The sequence below is a fragment of the Aedes albopictus genome, chromosome 1 (assembly GCF_035046485.1).
Source record: "Aedes albopictus strain Foshan chromosome 1, AalbF5, whole genome shotgun sequence".
Lineage (NCBI taxonomy): Eukaryota > Metazoa > Arthropoda > Insecta > Diptera > Culicidae > Aedes > Aedes albopictus.
In genome coordinates this window covers 148,852,441-148,872,605 of record NC_085136.1, presented here as the reverse complement: position 1 = coordinate 148,872,605, position 20,165 = coordinate 148,852,441, and the positions used below count along the sequence as shown (strand labels likewise).

Sequence of the window (20,165 nt, the reverse complement as noted above, 5' to 3'; positions counted from 1 at the left end):
TCCCAAATTATAAACTGAGGGGATTCTTCCACCCATATAGCATACGAACTCAGACTGTTTTGCGTGAGCAAACTGGCTTTCTGTTCTGATAGAAATATGAGTGCCGAGCTGGGAAAGCTTTGCATTTACTAATGACAATTTGTGATAGGCAATAATCGCTTTCCATCAACCGAAATCACATTTTCAATTTCCAACTGGTTTCCTAAAATAAATTGAAGGCTTCTGCTGACAACGCTCCCCGAAGATTAGCTTCCAGCATCCACAGAGCTCTTTCCAACGAGAGACACGATTTATAATGGTAATCGAAAATTATATTTCTAACATTCAATCCTGGGGATATTGTGCTTGATGCTCGATGCAACTGCAATGCACGATATAGGCCCACAAGTGCAATGGTGCATGCTACTCTTTTATTTGACCGTTCTATCTCGGATTCTGACCCTGTTGCAGCTAGTCTCGTTTCACTTCCCAGTGCAGTGTAATTGGCATCCTGATGAAGTCTTTTCTATCTGTCGTGTTGGTAGACTGAAGTATATGCAAGTATAAACGGGTAGCCAACAACACGGGATGATTGCTCGTACGAATGCAGTGCGGAAGCTGACAAAAGTGCCATCATCAGGAATTCGTACAAGGGTGATTATCCGATTTTATCCTGTATTTAAAATTAAACAAGTACCATTCTATTATGGCTGTGAGGTATCAGTGAGACGGAATTTTACACAAACGTCATTCATGTTGTGTTCTGTTTAGTGGTGCATGTGGAAATAAAATTGAAAGGGCTTTAACTGCCATTGAACTGGTTGCTCCCAAGATATAAATTTTAAATTCGGTTAAGGTCGAATTGATAACACTAAACTGAGTTTAGTAAACTCATTTGAAAACTGTCAGATTTGACGCAAATGTATGCAAAGTGCCGGACACTTTAGACTTCCATATCGCGTAGAGGCATAGTTACAGATGTATAATAGGGGAGCATCCATCAAGTACACCACGCTAAAATTGGGAATTTTTGACCTCCCTACCCCCTTTGTACGGGTTGTTTTGCATTGCTCGTCAAACTTCCGTGAACTCCACCCTTCAGCGCGCGCGCTGTTGTAAAAAGTACAACACTGCCAAAAAACCTCGCTCTTCGTATACAGCGCGAGCGCGGTGTAGTTTCGGATGCTTGATGGCGCACGTCCTGAAAGGTTAAGCGTAACGAACTTTATGGATGACCCCTAGCAAATTTTACCTTTTTAAATAATTCTCAAAAGGATAGGGTAATTGATCCGATCATGGAGGAGTTAAGCACTGGGTTCATGCTAAGCAATTATGTCGTCCCAAGCAAACTTTTTACATGGACTGAATTGAAAATAATAAAATCTATCCTTTATCTACGGGAAAATAACGAAATATTGCCACTTTGAGGTTGTTATGAGCATTTTATTCGTTTTTATCTAAAAGAACATTAAGGAGATTCACTAAACAGTTTAAATTGCTGCGTAAGCCATGATTTTCTGTTATTTGAAATGTTTCATGAAATTGCGAATGAAATAATCAAAGATTGCCTTGGTGATCGCGACGTTTAATTAGAATAAACTTCAATAAGCAGTTTACGCTGTTAAGTGAATCCCCCTATTGTGTTCCTATTGTTGCGGTATTTGTTCCTAATGTTGCGGTATTTGTTCCTAATGTTGCGGTATCCCATTGAAATCATATGGGATACCGCAACATTAGGAACACTACCGCAACAATAGGAAACCAGCAGCAAACATATTAAGGAAAATATTTTTTTTAAATAGGTTTTTGGGCAAATCTTAAGCAAACAAATGGTGCAATCTCATAATTTAAGCACAATACATCTATTAAAAATACCTTTTTGTAACATTTCAGTCGAAAAACTGCTCAATTGCCATTACCGCAACATTAGGTACTACCACAACGATGGGAACAATTACCCTAGGACCAAAAAACACTAGTTTACAAATTAAAACGAAAACCGTAAACTGCTATCAACGACCAAAATTTGTCATGGGGAATACGCTCAATTTTATCCTTTTTAAAACTAAAGCGATTACGGTACCGATTATTTCCGTACTTATTGATGTCATACGTGCTCACTTCTAAAGAAAAATAAAAAAATAAGAAACAAATTATACGACGCTTCATTTTTTTTATTATGAAGATGGGAGCTTGGTCCCCTAAAATATTGAAGTAGAGCAGTTATAAAAACAGTATATAATGTTTAAAGATGGATTTATTTTTTTAATTCTAATACAGGGTGTTAGGTTCATGAGTGCAAACTTTTTAAAGGGTGATAGAGGACCATGAATGGTGAAAAAAATTGTTCAACGCATATGGTCAAATCTCAACCGTTACGTAGTTATTGAACTCCCCATGTGTCTTACTGCCTTAACTGGCTATAACTTTGAAATGTTCAAACTTATCGCAGTTGTTTTGCCCATATTCGAAAGATTATTGAATTTTCTATCAAATGGCATCTTTGAATCGATTGGTTTAGTTAAATAACTTAGTTTTCTAGAGCAAAATAGCTAAAAATAGCGTGTTTTAATTTGTTTATGTTAATTATCTTTGAAACATGCGTAATAAATTAAAATTCTTTCTTCGACAAAGTTGTGACCCCTGTTCCACTCTACAATTCGTTCTTTGACATCAAACTTCTATCTTTTATCGTTTTCTTGCAATTTCAATTTAAACGTCGCATTTCAGATCATGAATTTGCAATCGTCGTGGTAAGCACTTTTATGCGCACTGTGCCGCACATTTAAATCAAAATTGCAAGAAAACGATAAGAGATATAAGTTCGGCGTCAAAGAACGAATTGTAGAGTGGAACAGAGGTCACAACTTTGCCGAAGAAAGAATTTTAATTTATTACGCATGTTTCAAAGATAATTGACATAAACAAATTAAAACACGCTATTTTTAACTATTTTGCTATCATTAGTATCAGATCAGTCGGGATATCCTAGGTCATCCAAACTGTTCTTGAGTTTAGGTCCTAAAGTCTAAGGGTGTAACGGTAACTTCTTTCATTATGTAATGCCACGTCTTATAATCTAAGTAAGTCTTGGGGCTTGGGGCTTTATCTTGATTCCTGCCTAACATGGGATATTCATATACAACATGTATCAAATAAAATATTGCCCTTATGTGGTCTAATGAAAAGGGTACGCTCTTTTGTGCCAAATGAAGCATTGCTGCGTTTTTATTATGCTTGTATCCATTCCATATTGCAATATTTAATAATAGTATGGGGCCATGCTGCCAAATCAAAACTAAAAAAAATGCAATCCATACAGAACAGGTCTTTAAAAATAATTTTCAATTTGCCACATTTATTTCCAACTGTCTTGCTTTATAATTCTCAGTACCATAGCATCATCACTATTTTGGGACTACGAGACTGTCAAACACTTATTTTTGTGCACAGCGTACTGAATAATAGGAAATTTCATCATAACCTTGTTTTCTCAACTAGAGTTAATTTTCAAAATACTAGACGAGCCAATGAACTTTTGAGAAGTAGTGCAAATACAAATCTAGGTCAAACGCGTATCACTTATTACGGTCCAATGAAGTTTAATGCAGTTCCCACTGAACCAAAAGCAATATCGTGTAACATTCTATTCAAAAGCAAGTTGTATATGCGGAGGAATTTGTGTATTTATTTTCTTTAAACGTTTCAACCATTTGTTATGCAGGTTTTTTTTTGTCTTGAAGTTGTTTTTTTTTCCTGTATGTATTATATTTTAGTTTAGCTATTAATTATTTGCAGCCTCTTGTTATCACTTAGTATATGTATTAGATTATTTTTTTTATTTTGTTCGTGAATCCCTTTAAAGGAACAAATGTTCCACTGGGAATTCACATTTAATTTTCTTGTAGTTTAAAACTCCGCGTTTCCGTTTGTTTATTAACCGTAGTGTGGCCAGCAAAAAAACACCCGTAGAAGGCCGGCAGGGTACCCGGGTACCCACGAAATGGAAATGATCATATCTCAGCGATTTTTCCACCGATTTTAAAAGTTTCTGCCTCATTCAACTCAGAAACTCATTATCTATCGAGATCGTATTTGGTTGGACCGGTCCGATCACCATGGGTACCGGAAAATCCGGATTTACGGATCCATGTTTTTATACAATACAATATACGAGATTTTCGGTAGGTTAGTAACAATTTCGGTACCAAGCATCGTAAAATTGCTTTGGCATATTGTATCTGACTAGCCTGGAATCATAAAACGTGTTGACTTTGAAACTGTGATTTCGGAACACGCTTCTCGTGGGGCCATGGTTGACCATAAACACATTAAGGACAAACGTCTTGAAATCCCGCTTCAACAATGTATAGGAACTTCAGACGCACAAATCTCAAGAAGCAAGCTTCAAACAGCAGTGAATTTTATTATTCTGTTCTTGCTCACTTGTAATAAGCTTAAAATCAGAAGATCAAGTGCACTGGTTTTGTTTACGAAGAGATTTGTGCGCTCAAAATCGTGAGTAGGTGCCGAATCGGCCATTGTGGCGGCCATTTTGGGATTCTAACAAGTCTGTCCTCAAGATATCCTAGCCTTAACAATGTGGGTTTCAATATGGTATAAGGACATCCCAAAAATATGGATTTTCCGAAAACCACGGTGATTAGATCGGTCTAACCAAATATTTTCCCGATAGATGATGAGTTTCTGAGTTGAATGAGCTAAAAATTTTCAAAATCTATGAAAAATTGACGGAGATATGATCATTTTAGTTTCGTGGGTACCCGGGTACCCTGCCGGCCTTCCACGTAATAAAAAAAATGCAGGAGCCCTTCCCCCTGCCCCTCCTCACTTTAAAATTCGGACAACCCCATTAATAGATGTATATTCACGAGTTCTAAGATCTAACAGAGTTCCAACATCCTACTCTCAACAACCATTAAAATATCGAGATTTGAAATTGAAAAAGGTACCCGGGTACCCTGCCGGCCACATAAGTGTTAATTATTAGTTGTGTCCACTACGAAGGGGCTCCACGCGAGCTTTCTGGTGCGGGGGTGAGTGGAGGTCATTAAAAAAAAGTCTTCTGAAAGTTCAAAAGACAGTATCAGATAAGTCGCGATATCCTAGGTCATCCAAACTGTTATTGAGTTTAGATCCTAAAGTCTACGGGTGTAACGGTAACTTCCTTCATTATACAAAGCTATGATTTGTAATCTATCATGCCCAGTAAGTCTTCTGAAAGGTTCATAGACAATATCAGATCAGTCGGGATATCCTTGGTCATCCAAACTGTTCTTGAGTTTAGATCCTAAAGTCTGTGTGTGTAACGGTAACTTCTTTCATGAGCATGAGCATGAGAATAGATGACCGCACAATTCGTAGTTGCTACTCCGTGATTGACCAAAGCAATCGAAATTGCACAAGAAACCAATGAATAGGGCTTGGGACTAGCTTACTATTCTCAATGTGCACAGCTCGAGAACTCACAAGTAATGTCAATAACGGCGCTGGCCACGTCCTTACGGTCATCGAGGAGGGAAGGGAATCTTAGTAAAACAACCGTTGTTATAGAGACCGGGAATCCCAGTGTCTCCACGATTGTCTTGGGAAGGAATTTTTGTTAGTAAGGTAGGACACATTGTCAGGTCTAGGAGTCACCTCTGGTTGGTGATGTAATCTGACAATGGATCAATAAACACTAACTTTCGTGCACAACCGACCACTTTTCTATATGAATAAACATGTTTAATAAAAGAAATCCTGTCGCGCGTCTCCACCCCATTAGGGAGCAGAAGCTTTAAGCCCATTTACCGGCTGTTCGGGCTCTAAAGAAGTTGACCATCAATATTAATTTCAATTTCCGATCAGCCTAGATAGCCGTGTAGTGGCGGTAGCAGTTCCCTCAACTGGCTAAGAATATCACTACGGATTGTCTAATCCGGTGGTAAAAGTCCACCAAACAAGCGACCCCTAATTCATGGTGTTAAGCGTGCCGTGCCTAAGAATGAATGGTTAGGGGGATCTTATAAAAACTTAACCGTGAACAGAGCCTGTGGAGTACCAGGGCACCCTCCACAGTATGTTGCCCTTACTGTGTTAAACGGAGCAATGACGCAGTGGACCTTATTTGTCTCCGGGATAATCGCCACTTTTCTTACGTCTCAATTCCGAGGCTTAATTTAAGTGTGTAAATGAAATTTTATTTTTTTATAGCAGTAATTAAGTTCGTACAGGTAAACCTTCATCACGCAAAAGGTGCTTCTGCTGTGTTGAGTCGAAGGTTTAAAAAAGAAGGACTGGAAGTGGCGCTTATTCAAGAGCCATGGTCCAATAAACGAAAGATTCTTGGAGGTCTGACACAAAATAGTAAACTATTTTATGATGAGCAACAAGATTTACCCAGAACCGCTGTCTTAGTACGCAAAACATTAAAATGCTATCCTATTACAGAGTTTATCAGAAAGGACATTGTTGCGGTCATGGTAGAGGTACCAACCACTAGGGGTAAAACTGAGATCGCTGTGGCTTCAGCTTACTTTCCTGGTGATGTTCCTGAGGTACCTCCTCCTGAGATCGCATCATTTGTTCAATTCTGTAAAGAAAACAACAAATCGTTTATCATTGGCTGTGACGCCAATGCGCATCACACGGTTTGGGGTAGTACTGATATTAACAGTCGAGGTGAGTCATTATTAGAGTATCTGTCTTCCAACAATATAGACATTTGCAATAATGGTGATAAACCTACTTTCTCAAATGTAATCAGACAAGAGGTCTTGGATCTAACACGGTGCAATGCTGCAATCTTTGACAAGATCACAAACTGGCACGTGTCAGATGAGATTTCTCTATCTGATCATAAACACATAATCTTCAATTGGAGTGGTGGAGATTATTCTAGAACCGCATTTAGAAATCCCAGGAGGACAAACTGGGATCAATATGTAGAATTGTCAAATACGCATTCATTTACAATGGGAAAAACTATTGATTCAACCCAAAAGTTAGAATCATTTTCTCAAAGGGTAAATGAAAGTATCATCAATTCCTTTAACGGAAGTTGTCCCACCATACAATCGTCTTCTACTAGAGACGTGAAATGGTGGAACTTTAAACTGGATCGCCTTAGAAAATTTTCTCGTAAAATGTTCAATAGAGCGAAACAAACGGGAGATTGGACTCAGTACAGGAAAGCCCTGACTGATTACAACAACGAAATACGAAAATCGAAAAGAAAATCTTAGAGGCTGACATGTGAAAACATAAACAGCACTCTTGTAGTTGCAAGACTACAGAAAACGCTGGCAAAAGATCATTCAAATGAATTGGGAAACCTGAAGGGTGCCGATGGAGCTTTTACCAAAACTCCTCGTGAAACTTTGGATTTAATGATGGAAACCCATTTTCCAGGTTCGGTTCTAAGTGTGGATTCCAATGATACTATATCTCTGGAAGGTGAAGGATGTCCTAGTATAAACTCATCGGAGTCAACTAGTAAAATAAACACCGCCTCAGATCTAGCTGATGAAATCTTCACGAAGGCCAGGGTGGAAAATGCAATTAGATCTTTTCAGCCTTTTAAATCTGCAGGAGTTGATGGAATATTTCCAGCACTGATTCAAAATGGAGAAGCGGTGTTGGTTCCACCACTAATTGAGATGTTCAAGGCTAGTTTAAGATTGAATTACGTTCCATCAAAATGGAGACTTGTAAAAGTTATCTTTATACCAAAAAAGGGGAAGCGAGACAAGACGCATCCCAAAGCATACAGGCCAATTAGTCGTTCTTCAGTTTTGTTGAAGACTATGGAAAAGGTTTTGAAGGATTTTATCAATTCTTCTTACATAAAAGAGCATCCCCTATCTGACTTCCAGTTTGCTTATCAATCTGGTAAGTCAACGGCTACGGCACTTCATTCGCTAGTAACAAAGGTGGAAAAAACGTTTTCAGCAAAAGAAATAGCTCTATGCGCCTTTTTAGACATAGAAGGAGCATTTGATAATTCCTCCTATTCATCTATGAAGCGTGCCATGGTGAACAAAAACTTCGACCAATGTATCATACATTGGATTTATACTGTGCTTGCAAAAAGAGAAATCACCTCTGAGCTGGGAAGTTCTTCTATAACAGTAAGGGCAACGAAAGGTTGCCCTCAAGGAGGAGTCCTCTCACCACTAATGTGGTCCTTGGTTGTAGACGATCTTCTAAGAAGCTTGAAGGAAGAAAGTTTCGAAGTTGTGGGCTTTGCAGACGATATAGTCATAATAGTGAGAGGAAAGTATGACAAAACTGTTTCGGAGAGAATGCAAAGGGCTCTAAACTATACACATTCATGGTGTATTAAGGAGGGCCTTAGCATCAACCCGTCAAAAGTCGTAATTGTCCCTTTCACTAGGAGAAGGAAGATCAACCTAAAAGCTTTTCGGCTTGGAGGGATACAAATTCATCCTAGTGATGGAGTCAAATACTTAGGTTTGATACTGGATGCTTAACTGAATTGGAATGCTCAAATTGAGTCCGTGATCGGTAAGGCAACAAGTGCGTTCTGGTTATGCTCCAAAACTATTGGCAGGAAGTGGGGCTTGAAACCAAAAATGATAATGTGGATTTATACTGCCATAATCCGCCCAAAAGTGACGTATGCTTCGTTTGTCTGGTGACCAAAAACACAAGAGGTTACCACGCAATCAAAGCTTGCGAAAATTCAACGTCTAGCGTCCATTGCTGTTACAGGAGCGATGCGAAGCACACCATCAAAAGCTTTAGATGCGATTCTCAATCTGCTACCTTTGCATGAGTACGTGCAATTAGAAGCAGAAAAGGAATTGCTGAGACTTGAACGAGTTGAAAAGTTTATGCCAGGTGATCTTGTAGGTCACCTGATCATTTCACAATACTTCCAAAATAGGCCAGTAATGAAAATGATTAAAGACTGGATGAAACCTGTGGAGAACCATGATGTTCCTTACAAGCTGCACGAAACAACTCGTGCAGATTGGGAAGTCGGAGGTCCCACTGTTCGTCAAGGGTCAATCAAATTCTTTACAGATGGCTCAAAAGTTGGAATAAAAACGGGAGCAGGAATCTACGGCCCTGGAATACAAATTTCAGTGGCGATGGGACACTATCCTACGGTGTTTCAAGCAGAGATTCTTGCTATTTTGAAATGCGCAAATATCTGCCTTGAGAGAAAATACAGATATGCAAATATTTGTATTTTCTCAGATAGTCAAGCTGCACTAAAAGCATTGTGCGCTTACAAATGTACCTACTTCAAAGCTTGTCTGGGAATGCATTCTTTCACTGCGCAGGCTGTGCCAAGGGAATTCAGTAAACTTATACTGGGTTCCAGGTCACTGTGGCATTGAAGGGAATGAAATGGCAGACGAGCTTGCTAAAAGTGGTTCCAATTTACAGTTTGCTGGCCCAGAACCATTCTGTGGTATATCAAACTGTACAATTAAAATGGATCTGAAACGCTGGGCTGAGCAGAGGGTGATACCCAATTGGATGGATGTCAAAAATTGCAATCAGTCAAAACGATTTATAACACCAAATGCTTATAAAACCAAAAAGCTCTTAGAGCTTAACAAGAGAGCTCTATGTACATACACTGGCCTAGTAACTGGACACTGCCCGAGCAGATATCACTTGAAAAATATTGGCCATATTCAGAGTGATATCTGTCGTTTCTGTAATACGGAACGTGAAACCTCGGAACATCTGCTTTGCAGTTGTGGTGCTTTATACACGCGCAGGCAAAGATTTCTAAATATTGGTTGCTTGCAACCCAGTGAGATCTGGTCTGCAAAACCTGGGAAGGTCTTGGAGTTTATCAATTCCATTGCACCTGACTGGGAGACGACGCGTCGTGGCAGTAGCTGATTACCTGACACATGGTAATTAGCTGGCTAGATGCGAATATCAAAACGGGACATGCCACAAAAGTTCAGCCTATTAGACGCAATGGCTTAATTTCCCCAACAGGGGAGGAAAAAAAGAAAAAGCCCATTCCACACAGGAATGAACTGAACGCGACGTGTGTAACGGTAACTTCTTTCATTATACAAAGCTACGATTTGTAATCTATCATGTCCAGTAAGTCTTCTGAAAGTTATAGTGGTTGTTTTTATCAACTAAGCTTCATAACAGTATGGATGCCCATAATATCCCAAAAAATTATAACAACGCTGATTGTTCCTCCAACTGCTTTGGTAAGTATAGTGGATAATGTAACACTATTTAATGTAGTGGCAAAAGCTATTATCACAAGTGCAGACCTGAAGCTATGGTCTCCGGAGTAGTGCTGTTGATCTCGATTATTTCAAAACTATCTTGAAATGACTCATGATATGCCAGGAGGATTACAGATTACAGTTTAAAGTTCATTGTGAGAATAACTACTGTTACTATCAAGACCTAAACTGCAGGATAGTTTGGACGACCCTTAATGTTCCAAAGGTTCATAATAATATATAGTGGACTTCAGATTGGTCCAAACACCGCGATTGATTGTGAAACGTAACTCAGTATGTCAGATATAGCTGATGTTACGAGTGTAGAGCTGAAGTTCTGTATTCAAAGATAGTTTACACATTAAGTTATTCTTGTAGATTCGAAGGACTTCATTATAGAACAGTTTGGACGACCCTTAATATCCCAAAGGTTTATAATGAAAAGTAGACTTCAGATTGCTCCAGTAACTGCGGTTGATTATGCAGCGTTACTCAGTATAACAGATATGGATACTGTTACGAGTGTAGATATGAAGCCCTGAACTCGAAGGTAGTTTGGCTGATCTGGAATATCCCTGTAGTGTCTCTAAATGACATTTGTGGTTCGAAGAGCTTCGCGGATCCCAGCAGATTATGCAATACTATTATTTATGGCGAAAACACATAAAGTTTTTCTTGAAGACACAGAGAACAGACGTCCAAGCTCATGTAGTGCTATTGTGTAAAGCATTGCAACGGTTGTTTTGAAATAACTGGGAATGTGGCCATTACGCGGCGCTGTCACATTTCGAATCGGGGTACAAATTTGCCGTTGTTTTACCTTTTGGCGCTAGTGTCACCAAGTGTGCACCCTAGTATAGTTCCACCGAGAGAATGTGGTGGTTTTACTTGGAAAACAAAAATTGGATTCTTGTTCAACTTGTTTCTTATTGAAAATAATTAAGCTAATTATCAATGGGTTGCTCAAATTTTGTTGCCGGATTAGTAAAATAATCATAAACATGTTGTTATTTAGGCAAATACAGCTCCGAATCTGAGTAGGAAAATTTAAAGGTGCGCTGGTGAAATATTTCTTTAGAAAGCGCCATCATGGTGTCGAAACAAGTTTTTGAGTGGGAAAGTCACCGTCGATGTCGCTACTGAGCTTGTTTTTTCTTTACACAAGATTTTTAAGCAATTTTGTTCGAGCATGTTCGTCTGTTCTCTGTGCCTGAATGTCGCAGGTCTATAATAAGCTAATATACTTCAGGTTGCTCCAGTAGCTGCGATTGATTATGCAACGTTACTTAGGATAACAGATACAGCTACTGTTACGAGTGCAGACCTGAAGTCCTTAACTCCAAGGTAGTTTGGCTGACCTGGAATTTTTCTTGTAGATTTGAAGGACTACATTGTAGAACATTTTGGACGACCCTGAATGACCGAAAGGTTCATAATACGGTAGTAGACTTAAGATTTCTCCAGTAGCTGCGGTTGATTATGCAACGTTACTGAGTATAAAAATATGGTCACTGTTACGAATGTAGACCTGAAGTTCTGAACTCTAAGGTGGTTTGGCTGACCTGGAATCAGGGTTGGTAACCATCTGTTTCATCAACGACCAACGACGAAAAACTGAAAAAGTTCGTCAGCAAATAAAACTCCGTCACTTGCATCATCATCAGCAACCGACAAACAAACCACGACGAGGATGAACCGAAAATAAAACAGTGAGCTATAGTTTTCGTCATTCTCTTTTGTCTCCTTTTGCAAAGACGGAAAACGAACATGTAATCGTCACATGGCATCCGACTGCAGGCGAAAGGCGAACCCGTCAAGCTATTATTGACGATTTAGTCTCGGTCCTTCAGAGCTGTTGAATTAACTCTGTAGGTATGCTTGTTGTGATCCCAATCCGAAGGTTTTTAGTTAGATTCCGAATGAAGGCGTGTTTTGAATATTTTTGCATATTTTTTTCTGATCAGCCATTCCCGTGAGGCTGATTATTCGTTCACTGCCCTGTTCGGTGCAAGCAACTCAACGAAAATGCCAATAAAGAGAAACGACGGTCGTCGCAACCGGTAAACTGATTGACGATGTTTGAACGGTGTTTATTACCCGTTGTCGTCAGTGATTATGCTTCAGCTCCGATGACTTTTAACAACCCTGCCTGGAATATCCCTATTGTGTCCATAAATGACATTGTAGATGTCAAGAGCTACACGGATCCCAGTAGGTTATGCTATTCTATTATTTGTGGCGAAAATACAAAAAAATATTCTTGTAGATTTTAAGGACTTCTCTATAGAAGAGTTTGGAACACGAAAATGCACTTTTAGAAAAAGTGTTTCAATTGATTTTATTTTACTAAAAAAATACAAATCTTCATTATTTTTTTGGAAATTTTGCTAAAATTTAAGTAGTTTGGCTTATAGAATCACCAATATCTCGAATCCAGTTAATATGATGCAAAAAATATGTTCAGATAATCGGAGCATATTATAACCAGCTTTCTTTTCATGCAAAAAGATTGAAAATTGGTTGACCGCAACGCAAGATATTTATTTTTTTCCCAAATTATAACTAACAAAAACTACTGTAATTGGTTCAGTACTTTTATAAACAAATCAAACAAAAAAAAAGTTTTTTCAAAATTTTGATCACTTTTTAACACTTTAAAATCTGTGTGCACTCTTTCGACAGGAAAACTGGCAACACTGTCTCGATTTAAAAAAAAATGCAACAGAATAAAGTTGTTGTGTTGAACTGTTGTCAGTGAAAGCCATTTTGGTTAAATGCTTTCAATGTTAGGGCAGTGCTACATTAGGGCAGTTCAGACTTTTAACATGTCAAAAATTCAAAGCTCCCATATGTTCGATACAATCCTTGGTGTGTCCTGTCAAATTTTCAGCCATTTCGGTGGCGTTTTAATGGTGGCTCAAGAGCAAAATAGGTTTATGTAGGAATTATTAAGGAGAATTTCCGAAAAAGGTTCTCCGCGCTGTAGAGCATTGCCACATGGATGAAGTCATAGGGTCAAAGCCAAATTGAATTCTTCAGATCTCAATGATGAATGTTGCCGAAGACCAGAACTTATTTCGACAATCGGGGAAAAAGTTATTAAACAAATTCTCACTCGCGTTCGCAACATACGATACCGGTGGCTACCTCGGTTTATTCTGGAGCGAATGAAGCAATCGGATCTCACCAACTCATACCCGCAGAATATCGAGACAGCGATGCCGGACGAGGGCCGATGCAGCCCCTCTCAAAGACTGCTGGAGTACGATGAAAGCAGACATTATTAACGCAACTGAGACCAACGATGGGTATGTGAAACGAAGCTGGAGGAAACATTGATTCAACGATGAGTGCAGAGAGATTTTAGAAGAAAAAAACACAGCGAGGGCGATCATACTGCAGCACGAGACTCGGCAAAACGTGGAATAACAAATGGACATGGAGTGTCGTTTACAAGAAACGCAGAAATTCTACCAGAAGCTCAAGGCATTCCGCACAGCCTTCGTGTCACGAGACGAAAGGTGCAGAAATAAGAACGGTAGCATCTTGACGGTGGAAGCAAAATTTTGACGAACACCTCAATAATGTGGGCGGCAACAACAAGCCAACTCCCACGTTGAGGAATGTAAATGATGCTATCCAGCTCAAGAATAAGTCATCAGGTAAGAATGGTATCAGAGCGGAACTAATCAAAATGGGCTCAAGTTGGCCACCTGTCGCACCGGCTAATATTCCGGATCTGGGAGACCGAACAGCTACCGGAGGAGTGGGAGGAAAGGTCAATTACTCGACTAGAAAGGTGACAAGTTGGAGTATAAGAACTTCCAACCGATCACAATTCAGGATCTTCTTATATTATTATGTCATTTTTTGCATTATTCGTGTATCGTGAGGAAGTCATGAAGAAACGCCAAGTCAGGATTTTCCAAGAAGCTAGATGTATCTGGAACCGAACCTCAAGATATTACTGATGAGTGATGAGGCGTTCTCCATATGCTTATCCTTTAGCCTCTCCCTCGAAGACCTTTGCTCATACACAATTTTCAAAATTTATATGGAGCGTGGCCAGACATCCCCATCCTCCCTCAGAATCTACGTTGTTTATATACAGGCCATTAGCTGTGCCTTCACTAGTTAAGTAATCTGAGTACCAATATCTTCCAAGAATAATGAGAAGGAGAAGATCAAACTACCTCGGGAACAATTCAGCAAACAATTAAAAATACAAGTTATTACAATTGAAAAAAAAAATAGTAAATTCGAATAGACTGAAGTCACAAAATTTTAATCTTCAAACGATGACCTACTCTCCAAATCAGTTTTGAGTGATCACTATTACCGCACCAGTTCGCGTAAGCCCATTACCATGGGGCACGAATTCTTTTATCACCTCATAGTTAATTTTATTCCCCGAGACGGATGGGCAAAACTGTGAAACCAAGGTTATCCGATAATGATTGCTGATTGACCGAAGATCTGCAGACCGCAACCCAACAGGTAGCAAACGGTGGTTGAGGTCACACTACTCTTGCTACACGAATGTGTGTAATGTAGTTGGGAGAAGAGATGAAGGAGAAAACGCAATCTGGAAGAGGAGGAATGCATTCGGCCGACTGGCGCGGCGTCGAAATTCGGAATGCAAAATTACGGCAAAAACCAATTTGTGCTGCACGCTAAAACTGATTCCCACAAGGATGCATGGGATTTTCTCTCTTTCATTTTTTTTAGTTCAGCTGAAACTTGCTTTCCTTCAAACTAGTAGATCCTGAAATGACGAGTTCCGTTATTCATACAAATTTTTCAATTATTCTAAGTAGATCTGGGATCGAATCCCACTCCCAACAAACTCGCAAAATGTGAGTTCTTCCTTCGGAAGGGAAGTAAAGCGTGGGTCCCGAGATGAACTAGCCAAGGGCTAAAAATCTCGTTAATACAGATAAAAAAAAAAGTAGACATAGCTCGACAAGCATCGGGAAAGTTCAAGCAGAGCATAACTTTTCTTACTGTTCACATTGAAATGATTCAAAAACAACTACCGCTACTGATCTGGAGTAGCTTCTTGAGAGTTCCTGCCGGGATTGGCTGCGAACGGTCAAACTTGTGAATTACGTGGAGGTAATCAATTTCGTACACATAATTGTGGGGTCATATTAGCGGAAATGCAGATGCAATTCGGTGCCGTTACCAGACAGCAGCACGGCAGTCCGAATCGAATCGAAATTTCAATTTTGTCTTTGCCGATGCCGTTCGATTTCGGCGTGTGCAATAAGCAAGGTAAGTACAACGTGAAGTATGATGATGACGAACGCTGAACGATGTAAAAGCGCACTAACCTGGGAGGGTAAGGTTCGGTTTGTAATCACTGGAGGACTCGACACTGGTGTTCAGACTGGAACTGCCACTGTTGCTATTATGGTGATGGTTTGTACTTGCACTGTAGGTATTGATGGAGGACTTGCCGGAGCTGGAGTTGAACCGAGCCGGAAAGTGGCTGAATGCCGGCTGTTCCAGAAACCGATGTAAAGGTGGAGGTCGCAGTTGAGGAGTATCTGCAAGGAAACGAGAGACGGGAACGGTTATAATTTTCAGTATTGATAGAATTCCATAAGGAAAAAGTCGATCAAAAAAATGGCACGTCAAGAAGAGTGTGATAATTACCCTATCATAATAGCACCCTTGAAATCAATTAAGAAGCGGTGCGAACGGAAGAAAGCGGAACTGTTTACGATTACTTTTGATCCTTTTTGTTTCATTTTTTATCCCTCAAAAGACGCCGCAGGTACACACAGAGGTGCTGCTGCGCTTAGAATACCATATGTGATTGACTGGGCGAACTGTTTTGACATATTGATTAGGCTATTAGCAGACATGCTTTACGTCGTTCCACCCGAGGCAAGCCTCACGCTACCGTTGAACCTATTCATTGAAAAATTAATCACCATCCATCCGCCAGGTAGCCCAAGTTCATCCATTCATGACCCAAAAGTTGTGTGATGGTGCCACCCTTCGTTGGAAGCGGGAAGCACGTCATTGACTCTGTTCCGCGATACATTAACCACTGTCACACGCGACGGATTCCTCTCGGTGCATCGTTCGTTGTAGGTATCCTGCGCTGCGTGCATAGGTCACCGTCGGTCGCGTTGGCCGTCGTTGGTCTTCACCCAAACCTGGCCAACCGACGACCGACAACGACTATGCGAGACGTGAAATGGAACGGAAATGGTGATTTTTCCTGAATGCTGTCGGCTTTTCGCCGCCAGTCAGGATGTTTGCCCGCAACCAGACTTTCCGCGAATCAACATCACTGCGGTCGGTCACAGGCAATGTTTGGGTTGGCGCTTTTCCGCCGTTTTGAGGCTGACCAGCCACATTTGTTAACCGGTTCGATCTAGGATTTGCCGAATGTTTTGCACGTGGTTGGAAAGGCTGTTATAGGTATTTGTCGGCCTACAATGACGAATATGTTTCCATGAAAACTTGGCTACACAGAAAATAAATATAAGTACTATGAAGAGATGCAATATTTGTTTTTTATCCATTATACCTAACTTGATACCTTGAAGGCTACAGCGCAGCTTGACTCCATCTTCGAGAGTATAGTAGAGCTCCATGCTCGTCGGTCTTAGGCGATGCGCTTTTATTTTTTTCGAAACTTTAAAGATAGATCTTCTTCAACAGCGTGCTTTTTTCTCTTCCAAGCAATTTACTCTACAGACACCTGAACAAAAAAGTCCACATAAATAGAGACCTTCTTCTACAACTAAAACAGAAGCCAGGACTACTGTTTCCTCGACCCACTAAATAATATTCTCAAGGTCGCCAAACCATTCGTCCCTCCGGAAACAACCAAGAAGGCATTGCTTCAGAGAGGGGCTAGTGCACCCCAAGTAACAATTATACTTTTGTGGCAATCCTGAAGTAATTTCTAAGATTGAATAATAAAACTTAGCTATAAAGCTCTTTGTTCTGCAAATTCGAGATAAAATAGGTATACACTATCCATAAGACTAATCTGGCCCACTCTTCAAAAGATCTTCAAGACTGGTTTTGAAGACTGCCTTGAAACTAGTTGTATTTATGTACTAACACTGATGATTGGTTATAAGAACTTCATAAAACTTTAACAAGAATAGCTTGAAGCATGTTGATCTTTTAGCTGTATTTCTCAAAAATGCTAATAGTGCATGATAAATGAAATCTTTTACCTCAGCATTATGCAGATGCGAACTAGTTTTGTTTCATGGATGAAATGTTAATTGAACTGCGAATTAATTTTCATCAAATTGAAATGGCTAATGCATCAAAATTGCCTGACAGATCATTGATGACAGGGAATCAAAATTTTCCGTACCATACCCACTTTGTCGTTGATATGCCACCCAAAACATACGAAAATAACAAAGCGCCTCAAAAATAATATCATTCATTAATATACGAAGACATAAATTTCCTGTAAAAACAAAAGGCTACGCCACTTTTTCAATTCTTTCTAAACATGGCTGCCGTTCCAGGCGAACAAAACTCATGCAGCCGCCATCAATTGTTATTACCTTTAATCCAAACCACCTCAAAACAATGATGGAACCAAGTCACCTTGCATGAACTCTACAGCATTTATTGAAGATTGTTTTTACTAGTGATGATCTTAAGGCAGATTTGTTCGTCTTAAATGAAACTTATTCGTTTTATTCAAGAGTAACAGCCTTTGACAATTGTTTGTTTACCTTTTTGGAGCTAGAAAGTTGTTTCTGTACATTTTGCTTCCGGAACTGCCTATTCTATTATAATTTCGTCTATTTAATAAGTGCATTTCTAAAACTTACTAGTACATATTACACTATTTAGCATACGCACGAGAAGAGTCACAGTAAGTACCCATTTTAGTTTCGATTCAAGCTGCTGTGGCCTGTGTGAGTAACTGGCTGAAGGTTGGACGACTTCAGCAAGCTACTCGCATTTTTGATTGGCTATAAAATGAATATTTCGTCGATATGATTACTTTTGAGCACCAAAACGGAAAAATTAACAGTGAGCAAAAATGTTTGCATAAATAAGCCAATTTATTGCATAATTTATTATTTGAATTAATAAGATTTTATTACTCCCCTTAGTTCTTGTTCCAGACTAGTGGCTCTAGCTCAAGAATTGAAAGCTTTAAGAAGTTTTTAAAGGAGAATAACTCAGATGAATTGTACTTGAATAAACGAAGCATAAACTTTTAATAAAGTTTGTTGATGTTATGTGTTGAAAGTAACTTCAAATACGTCTTAAAACTCATAATAAGATCAAATGCCTTAGGGAATCAAGTTGTTTTATGCGAAGTTTTCAAAATTAACTTGAAGAAAACTTAAAAACCGCATACGAACGGAGATTATTTTCTCTTGATAAAAACAACTATAAATGCTACATGAATTCTTCATGCTATGATAAAGCTTCCATAAAAATAAACAAATCTAAAAGGAATTTAAATTGTTACTTGGGATCGCACCTTCAAGGTTAGCTGCGGGGAGTCCACTAAGGTAACATGCTGGCGCATAGCCAGTTTCCCGAGAGGTCCTTACCACTCGATATGTCCTCGGAAGGCAGGCAGGATTGACATCTCACCTGCATTCAACTGCACAGCAAGCATCAAGAACTGATACGCGATTTTACCTTCCCGCTTGTAAGGTCCTATCAGCCAGCACACAGAAGGACTTGTCGACATGGGGCCTGCACCTACCCCGATCTTGCCGATGACCCCTTTCCAACCGTGGGCTCGGATCCAACCCAGTAGACTGAGGCCACGACAGCAACGCTACCAGGATGTCTTCTACTACAGGGCACCGGTATGACCTACGGTACCAACTCCGAACCCTTGGACCACCTATTGCATAGCATCTGAACTAGCCATTGTCCGAGTCCACGCGGCAACTTTTCTGTAGGTCAAAGAAGATGCGGTTGATAGCCGTTGGAATGCATTCCAACCAAACTCATCCCTACACATTCTCTGAACAAGGTTGTCCGGAGCTATGTTCTCCCCGCATGCGGTAAGTATGCGGTCACGCATTGTGTGGAAACGCGGGCACACGAATAAAACGTTATCCACTGTTTCCTCTAAACAATTACAATTCGGACATTCGGAAGAATCCGCATGGCCGAAACGATGTAGATACTGTCGGAAGCAACCATGGCCCGAAAAGACCTGGGTCAGTTGGAATGTTACTTCCCCATTGCGCCTGCAAACCCAACTATCTACCCTCGGGTTCAACCTGTGGGTCCATCTTCCTTTGGTGGAACTGTCCCACGCCTCCAGCCCAAGCTCATCCACGCCTCCACAATCTTGATCAAGTTGGTGGTAGTCAACTCCACTTCTTCGATCGACTCACCGTAGACTTCGACCTAGACAACCAGTAATCGTAAAAGATGTTGCATAAGATGATAAAGTGGAGGCCATATACGTGCATGCCTCCATTCAGGCGCATGTAAAAGGTACGCATAGCGCCTCTTCTTTAACGTTTTATGCAACATCTAATACGATCACTGTTTGACTGGGGAGTGTAATGTCGTCAACAAAGCCGACAATCTCCACTCTCATCGGGAACTCTAACCTTGTAGAGGTTCTTCGTTGTACATGACATTCTATAACACCGGACTCAGGATGGAACCTCTGTGTCGTAAACTAGTACTCGATTCTGGAAGTAACTTCCAAAAAAATTGTACAGATACACGGGTATCCCCAGACGCAAGAGCGCATCGGCAATAGTCGAGCAACGTTCAGGCGCTATTGAACGCATTCCTCACATCCAGACAGACTTCACTATTGCACAGTAGTGAATCCCCCTCCTCTAACGCTGTAGCGCTATCTCGCCTGTCTTTATAACCGACTAGATAGGCCAGAAGCCGAACTGGTTGCTCGAGAGACCGTTTACACCATCGGTGAGCTTTAACATTCTGCTGAGGATGATCTTT

General features: G+C 40.1%; 1 protein-coding gene across 1 annotated transcript in view; it reads right to left on the bottom strand.

Moving 5' to 3' along the window:
- Positions 1-20,165, bottom strand: part of LOC109421880 (protein lozenge) — a 131,107-nt gene that overhangs the window by 19,875 nt on the left and 91,067 nt on the right. Inside the window, exon 5 of the mRNA XM_029861755.2 lies at positions 15,551-15,766. Within this exon, the coding sequence (XP_029717615.2) occupies positions 15,551-15,766 (216 nt within the window). The remainder of the gene's footprint in view (positions 1-15,550; positions 15,767-20,165) is intronic.